We start from the raw sequence: 8595 nt of genomic DNA, 5'->3' as shown, positions 1-8595 counted from the left end.
CCTTCCTTACGTACTCCGTAATGATTGGCAGGGCTGACAGTGATTGGCAGGGGCTGCCATGGCAACGCCACAACGACACTCAGAAGACCAATAGAAAAGCGAAACAAAATGTTTCAGCGCTGCACTCACTGTGGATTTAGGGGAGATATTATGAGGCTGTTGTCATTAGGGCGATTGCTGTTGAATCACTGAATCCTGACTCGGCGGCGGCGCGGGGCCGGGTGTGTGTGAGTGCGTGTGCGTGTGTGTGCGCGCGTGAGTGCGTGTGCGTGTGTCCGCGTGTGCGTGTGAGTGTGTGTGCCCCCGTGCCTCTATGTGGCTGTGTGTGCGTGTGCGGGTGTGGATGCGTGCGCGGTGCGTGTGCCCTTTCCTCCCTTCGTCCTCCCTTTCTTTCTTTTCTCCTTGATTTATCTCCCCCTCTCCCCGGTCATCCCATGGTGTTCAGGTCCCCGCTAGAGCTTTATCCCACCCATTTCTTCTTGCCAAACTTCGCCGCCGACCCGCACCACCGCTCCCTCCTTCTCGCCAGCGGCGGCGGCGGCGGCGGCAGCGGCAGCGGCTCGGGCTGCAGCCCCGGTGCCGGCGGCGGTGGAGGCGGCAGCTCCCGGGCACCCCACGAAGAGTTGTCAATGTTTCAGCTGCCCACACTCAACTTCTCCCCGGAGCAAGTGGCCAGCGTCTGCGAGACGCTGGAGGAGACTGGAGACATAGAGAGGCTGGGGAGGTTCCTCTGGTCGCTGCCGGTGGCGCCGGGGGCATGCGAGGCCATCAACAAGCACGAGTCCATCCTCCGCGCCCGGGCGGTGGTGGCCTTCCACACGGGCAACTTCCGAGACCTCTACCACATCCTGGAGAACCACAAATTCACCAAGGAGTCCCACGGCAAGTTGCAGGCCATGTGGCTCGAAGCGCACTACCAGGAGGCCGAGAAGCTAAGGGGTCGCCCGCTGGGGCCGGTTGATAAATACAGGGTGAGGAAGAAGTTTCCGCTGCCCAGGACCATTTGGGATGGCGAGCAGAAGACGCACTGCTTCAAGGAGAGGACTCGCAGCCTCCTGAGGGAGTGGTACCTGCAGGACCCTTACCCCAACCCCAGCAAGAAAAGGGAACTGGCTCAGGCCACGGGGCTCACCCCCACGCAAGTAGGCAACTGGTTCAAAAACCGAAGGCAGAGAGACAGAGCAGCGGCGGCTAAAAACAGGTCAGTGGGGCTGCGGGGCCCCGCTCCGGGGCGGGGGGCGCGTTTCTGCCTCTCCTTTCCTCCTCCTCCTCCTCCTCCTCCTCTCCATCACCGCCGCCGGGAGAAATCGGTCCCCCCGCCGGGCGGGCAGGTCTCCTCCCGGCAGCCGCAGGGATGCGGCGGGGGCAGGCAGGGCTCAAAGTTGCCTGGCGCGCCCCGAGCCCTGCCCGGGCTCCCCACGGGCTCCCGGGGTGCGGGCAGGGCTGGGGCTCCCCCGCGGGCGTGGGCAGCTCCGGCTGTGTGTGTGTGCGTGTGTGTGTGCGGGGCGCAGCGGCTGCGGCGGGGGCAGCTCCCGGCTCTCCCTGCCTCCGTCCCCGCAGCGGCTGTCGCCGGGGACGGGAAACCCCAGGGCCCCGCGTCGGTGGGCTCCGCTTTTGCTCTCGGCTTGCCGGCGTCTGCGTCTGGCCGGGCTCCGGCGCGGTTCCCCCCGCCGAAGGGCCGAGGCGGGCGGTGCGGTTCAGAGCGGCTTTCTGCAGGCGGGCGGCTCCGCTCCGATTGTTCGTGCTCCTCTGCCTGCGCGGCGGGACCAGCACACGCACACACACACGCACACGCACGCCGGAGCCCTTTGGCCAGGGCGAAAAAGGCAGAAAAGCTCTTAGGAGGTCGGGAACCCTCTTTTCTTCCCCATCCCCGTTTCTCTGTTTACACCACGCGGCGACCTGGCCCTCCGGTCGGGTGTTTCCTGTGCATTTACGCTTGCATTTATTCGCGTGCCTCTCGGTGTCTTTTCCTTTATTATTTTTCTTTTATTTCTGCTTTGCCATGATAAAAGCGAGGCACCCTTTTTCTCTTTTTTTTCTCATCACCCTCCCTAAAAGTTATTTTGCAAGTGAAAATGGACCCTTAATCCAGCTTGACACGCTGTTTTTATTTTAATTTAAGTTTGGCTACCGCTGTAAGCGTGTAAACAAAACTTCTTGTTCTTGTAAATGCTGTCTCTTAAATTCCTCCTAATTATAGCACTGGTGCTATTGATTCAAGATTCTGTAGGAGAAATGCAACCTAAAAGTGCCTCGACATTTAATTTCCATTAAATGGAAAACAGATCCGCTTAGGACTGTAAATAAACAGAAGTTGCCTACGGATGCTTTTGTTGACTCAACGCTGTTGACAGCAGATGAATGCACCAGCAATTGTAAATGGGAGAAAAATCCAAGACGCTGAAATTAGACAACTTAAAATAATGAGAAATGTAGAATAAACCGGCTACATTTTTCTGTTCTTTGCAGGCAGCTAAATAGAAAATACCCCGGTGAGAAGCAGTTGAGCGAAGAGTGTATTTTGATTCAGACTGGCAGTGCTAGGCGCTAGAGGTTGTGGCCGGCTGCTCAGCCCAGGACTCCCAGCCCGTATCCTCGATGCAGGCTTTCTTTGGGTTTCGAGCGGAATGAGCGGGCGCAGAGGAATATTCACAACACGCTAGGGAACCTAAAAATTATTTAGTGCCTCTTAAAAAAAAAAAATGTGCAACGGCAATGTACCCTTAAGTGTTGACGGTGAAAGGACCAGCACTTTAAAGCAAATTTTGGCTTCCGGATGGAAAAGGGACTTAAATTGCGAGCGGCGAGAAGCGCTGTGTGCCACCGTCGCCCTTTTCCGTTTCATGGGTAGCGCTGGCTCCCCGGGACGGGACCTGCCTGCAGTCCTGCCGCTGACCCCGGGGCGTTTATCTGTCCGCTGGAAAATATTGAGACAGCTATTCGCCAGAGCGCAAAACGAGGATCCCCTACGACTCTTCCCCGCTGCGGACCGGTCCCCGCGGAGGCCAAGTGGTTCAGGAGCTCACACAGACAGGGTTTTCTCCTAGGCCCGCGGCGCTGCGGGGAGGAATGGCTCTCCGGGGAAGGGGAAGGCTCTGCTCCTGTTTTGCAAACCCCGGAGCAGGCAACGGCTTCTCCCCCCTCCCCGTCCCCTTTCAAACCGCGACCCCTCTGTTTGTGTTTGCGCTGGGTGCCGTCCCCCCCGGGCTGGCCTCTCCCGGCGGCCCGGGAAAGCGCCGGCGCCGGCCCGGCCGCCACCGCAGCGGGAGCAGCGCGGCCCGGGCGCACGGCTTGGCCCTGCCGCCCGCCGCCGCTCCCGGGCTCCGCGGGGCGCTGCGGGAAGGCGGCCGGGCCGGGCCGGGCCAGGCCAGGCCGGGGGTCCGCTGCGGGCGGGCCGGGGCCGGGGCCGGGGCCGGGGCCGGGGCCGGGGCCGCGGCTGTCCCCGGGCGGGCGCGGGGTCGGGCGGGCGCCGTCCCCTGGGCGGCGGCGGCCGGTGTCTCAGAGGGGCTGTGCTGTTGTTTTGTCTCCCGGCGCGATGCAGGCTCCAGCACCAGGCGATAGGACAGAGCGGCATGCGGTCGCTGGCAGAGCCCGGCTGCCCCACACACAGCTCGGCCGAGTCTCCGTCCACGGCGGCCAGCCCGACCACCAGCGTCTCCAGTTTGACAGAAAGAGCCGAGACGGGCACCTCCATCCTCTCGGTAACCTCCAGCGACTCGGAATGTGATGTATGATATCGGAAAACAAACAAACAAACAAACAAAATCCAAATCCAAACAGCCGAGCACCCTCTCCCCGACCCCAGCAAAACAAACCGAGGCAACCCAGAATCAGGACACGCACACGCACGCACGCACACACACAGCCAGGAGGAAAGGAAAGGCCAAGCCCGACCCAAACATAATAGCAGACAGACAGACAGGGCTCAGAGAATCCACCACCACCACCACCACCGTCAGCCAACACCACCACCAAGAGATGGAGCTAAAACTTCAACAGTCACAAACGCTGGTGCTGCAGCGGGGGGGTGGGGGGGCGGGAAATAATAATTATTATATATATAAAAAGAAAAAAAAGAAAAAAAAAACAAAGCAAAAGTGACAATTGTATTCTTTTTAGGACAAGCACGATTTCTCCTTTGCGCTTTTCCATGGACGCATTTCACCCACTTGCATGATGATGATGATTAAATTTGTATCTGGGAAAAAATATTCTCTATAGTAAAGGAAAACAAACAGAAACCAGACAAACAAACGCAAACTCCGATCGAATTTGTACAAAAATCAAAAATAAAAAAAAAATTAAAAAGGAACTCCTTGAAGAGGGAAATAACAAATGTTTATCGCCTTTTTGTTGGTCCTATTTCTCTCTCTTTCTCTCTCCCTCTCCCTTTCTCTCTGTTTTTTTTTTTTGGTTGTTTTTTTTTTTTTTAAGTCCAAGTGATGGTCCAGCCAAGATGCAATTTTCTGTTTTTTTGTTCAGCAGACAATCATTTTATTCGTAAGCACCTTTTTTTCTACACTTCTGTCACTGCCTGTGTGGGTACTGGTTATAAATGTGGAAAAAGAATAGTTATGACTGTAACAGATTTTTATTTTTATTTCAAAATTTTATATGAATTATGTATATCTTAATGATGCGGTCATTTTCCCAGTTTGTAATATATGTGTAGAAATGCTTGTATATGATATTTGCTCTACTCTTTCTTTCTTCCTCCCCCCTCTCTGTCTATCTCCCTCCCACCCTTTCTCTCTCTCTCTCCTTTTTATTTTCCTTGACTCGGTGTTCCTTGCACAAACCTAGCTGTCAAGATCTGACGTGCTAGGTTTTCAAAAGGGACCTCAGCGATAGAAAAAAAAAAGAAAAAGAAAAAGAAAAAAAAAAGCTTAGGGTGCAACTGTAGTTATCTTATGCAAAAGCTATTTTGAGTATTTCATAGCAGCTTTGGGGGGTCTCTTCTTAAACTCCACGTAGGACGCTTAAACTATTGTTTCCTGAACTGCGTGTTTATCTATATGTACAAACTTTCTAAATCAAATACAGTATTCCATTTTCTTATCTATCCAGCGATGTTGGTGTTTTTGTCCGCCACGGAAAAACACGCCCTCCCCGTGGGCGCCTCGCCCCGCGCCCTGCCCCGCCGCCGGCCCCCGCCTGCCCCGGCTCGGCGGGACACCCCGCAGGGATTTTGGGGGGACGGACCCACCCTGCACGGAGGCCACGGCCGGCGGCGGGGACGCGGGGCCGGCGGCGCGGGGCGCGGGGCACGGCCGTGTCCCTCCGGGTCCCCTCCGCCACCGCGGGCTCCAGCGTTTCCCCCCCCGGTGCTTTTTTTGTGCACTCCGGGCTGAAAGGCTTCCCCCGGCCGGCTGTCTGCGGGGCCGGCTGTCTCCGGAGAGCGGTTAGGACATTTCGGGATTTGTTTTGTAGCTTTAAATGAAAACAAAAACATAAACTCCTCGCCCTAAGCGGGCTGCAGCTCCTCCCCTCGAATCCGGAGTATATTGTACTGTGCTGAAAGAAGCCTTTATTTGCATGACTAACAGTATTTCAGCATCTTTCTTTCTCCCCCCCCCCCCCCCCCCTTTTTTCTTTCTTTTTCTTTTTTTTTTTTCATTAAAGTTTTGCTTTGCCCTGGGCAGATTATTCAGCCGTGAATTAACGAGAGGTAAATTCGAAACTTGTTTTTACTTGAAAATACAATTTTGAAACTTACCAGGGATTTAGGGAGAAACGTGCCTGGAATTTCTTGACCATTTCCAAACTAAGTTGGACTTCCGATCTACCTCTGTGTTGCCCGCGTCCTCTTTCCCTCTTCCCTCCTCCCCTTTTTTGAGGAAGTCCGAGCTAGGCTTACGGAAAGCCTTAGGAAGCGCCTAAGGATGCTTCCCCTCGCATCCCCCCTCCCCAAGAGGCTACCTGGAGAGCCGGGGGAACCCCCTAGGGTGTGAGATCTTAGAGCAAGCCACTAATGGGTAATTTTAAGGAATAAGCTGATGTGCAAATACGGCCGTACACCTTCGCTGCCCCTGAGGAAAAGCCGCGCGTGTGTGCGCAGCGAGCGCGCAGGGACGTGTTCCCCCGTGAGACCCCCCTGGCTGGGGTAGGAAAGACTTTCCGCGCTGGGCAGCCGAGCGCCCGCGAACCGCGGAGACCCGCGTAGTGGGGGGGTGGGGGACGGATTTATCCTCCGTTTCCCCGCGGGAGCCACCGCGGGGAAGGACACGGGCGGCCCGAGGCAGCGCCCGCCCCGTCGGGGTTCGCCTCCCCCGCCCCGCGGGCTTGGCTCAACGCGCGGCTCTGCGGCGGGGGTCTCCCCACGGGCAGCTCCGACGGTGTCACTGCCCCGTCGCCAACACGAGTGGGGAGTTAAAAGAAAATAACGCCCGGTTGTACGAAACCGGGAATGGACGGGAATTGCTTGGGGCGGGGGGGAAACACACACACAATAGGGCTCCCGTGTTCCGCGTGGGTGGGAGAAGGGGGTCGTGTGATGGACTTAGTTCTTCCCTTCCCCCACGCGGCTTTTAGAGGGGAGAAGTATTAGCCAGGAGAGGATGAAAGGCTCCCCAATGGCCGGCATCCTCGCACGGGTCTCACGCCTGAGCTCGGGCTGCTTTCTCTCCCCCCGGCAGCGAGGCAGCGGAGAGGCCTTTACAGGAAAAAATCCCGGCCCTTCCAGTCGCCCCCGGGTTTGGGTAGGAAGGAGATCTTCGGTGTCGGTACGTTGGTTTTAAGGGCAGCATTTCTGCTCCTCGCTAGTAGGAGTGTCGTTCTCATCCTGCTTTATTTTTAACGAGATTTAATACCTGAAAGGATTCAGAGGCGTGAAAGTTTGGGATTTTTTTTTCTTTCTCTTCCTTCATTTTCGCGTCTGGAAGCTGCAGCTAGAAGGCGTCGAGCCGGCAGCAATAATCTGCCTCAGCGGAGCCTTACACTGATAGGTTTGGATTTTTCTTCCCTCCGATTAAGCCTCCAGAAGATCGCCCCGTCGTGCCGTGGGCAGTTAGGGGAGGCCAGAGAGCGCCTTTAGCCTCACCCCACTCGTACCTGGCCTCAGACTCCAGCCTCCTTCCCCTCCAGCCTCCCGGGCAGGGCCCTTGCTCCCACGCCATGTGCCACCCCCCCGCCCATCCCCGAAAAAGTATCCCTTTTGCCCAAACCCGGAGGAGCGAGCTGCCCCGGCCCCGCTGGGGTGTTCGCCTCTCCCCGGAGCCCGCCGGCCTTTGTGCGGGGCGGCCGGGGGGGACACACCCATCCAGGGGGTGCCTGCGCAGTTTCGGGGTGCCAAGGGTGCAGCTAATGATATGCCGTTTCAAAGCCGGGCTCCGTGATGGATAAATGATGTTGTTTTAGGATTTGCATTAAAAACCTGAATGGCTGATTGAGGTGTAAATCTATGAAAAGCTGCGTTTAAGCCTTCTCACCCACTAAGTCCATCTGCCCCGGGAAGATAGGGCCTATCGAGCCCCGCCAAACTGGCGGGCTGCCTCCTCCCTGCCCCTGGCCGAGCATTATCGACGGCCCCTCTCCAGCATTAGTTTATTATCCGCGCCGAGCTCGGCCGTTGATTAAGATGAAATTACTCGGAAGCTGAAGTGCGTTTGATCAATATTTAAGCGAAAGCCGGAGGACGGGAGGCAGATGGCCGGAGCCCGGCAGCACACCGCGCTGCCTCCCCGGGAGCCGGCCCGGGCGGCCCCGCTCCCCGGCCTGCGCCGTCCCGCACCGCCGCCTCCCGCCCACGGCCGCGGGGGCACGGCCCGGCTCGGCCCCGCCCCTCCCGTCGGAAGTCGGGCCGCGACCAGCCGGTTCCGGGAGCAATTTGGAGGCGATAGTTACCTACCCCCCCGCACCTCGCCGCCCATCCCCTCGCCGTGGGGCTGTACCGCCGCCTTCATCCCCAGCGAGCTCCGGGCTGCGGCTCCGGCGGGTGCGTGCACCCCGGCGCGGGGGCTGGGGAGCAGCGAAGTCGCCTGCCTGCCTGCCTGCCTGCCTCCCTCCCCGCTTTCGCGGCGCCGGGGCCGGCCCGAGCCCCTGAGCGCGGCTGGGTGTCCTTTGTGTGCCTGCTGGGCCGCGGCTGCTGCCGGCCCTCCGCGGCCAGGCGTGGGCTTCGGCCATCCCCAGCTCCCTCTGCCCGATCAATTACAGCCGCCTTGTCGAGGGACGTGAATCTGCTTGCCCGTTGCCCTTAATTTTTAGCATGCCCAGATGAGGTTACTGCCCCGGCCCGACGTGAAAAGAAATGTGGACGTTGGTGCCCTGGTATTGCTCTGATTTCTTCGGTTAGCTGAGCACAACTTTCTATTCGTGTTTATTCATGCAGTTTCTTATTGAGCTCCACATCGCACTGGCCTGGATTCCGCGTGTAGGGAGAGGATAGACAAACATTGCCTTTTTCTAGAGCACACACACACGCACACGGGTGTGCAGACTGATGCACACGCGCACACACACACACACGCGAGTCCAAAACGCAGAGGGCACCCGTGGCCTGCAGCCGCCCCACCACCCTGCAGAGAGCCCTGATACACAGAAGTTCGTAAATGGCGTATAAAAAAGGGGGAAATGAACCAAACCATCAGTTGCAAA

General features: G+C 57.7%; 1 protein-coding gene across 2 annotated transcripts; it reads left to right on the top strand.

The window, feature by feature from the left end:
- The first annotated feature begins 434 nt into the window (after window positions 1-434).
- Window positions 435-3737, top strand: SIX3 (SIX homeobox 3). 2 transcript variants are annotated; one of them, XM_075497414.1, is made up of 3 exons: window positions 435-546; window positions 622-1201; window positions 3545-3737. In XM_075497414.1, the coding sequence occupies exons 1-3, from the start codon at window positions 435-437 to the stop codon at window positions 3735-3737; spliced, it is 885 nt and encodes a 294-aa protein (XP_075353529.1). The 2 variants fall into 2 exon arrangements, with proteins under 2 accessions (XP_075353529.1, XP_075353528.1); XM_075497413.1 differs by having other exon boundaries at window positions 435-1201.
- Window positions 3738-8595: the final 4858 nt, after the last annotated feature.

The sequence above is a fragment of the Mycteria americana genome, chromosome 3 (assembly GCF_035582795.1).
Source record: "Mycteria americana isolate JAX WOST 10 ecotype Jacksonville Zoo and Gardens chromosome 3, USCA_MyAme_1.0, whole genome shotgun sequence".
NCBI classification, from domain to species: domain Eukaryota; kingdom Metazoa; phylum Chordata; class Aves; order Ciconiiformes; family Ciconiidae; genus Mycteria; species Mycteria americana.
This window is presented reverse-complemented; position numbering and strand designations above follow the sequence as displayed.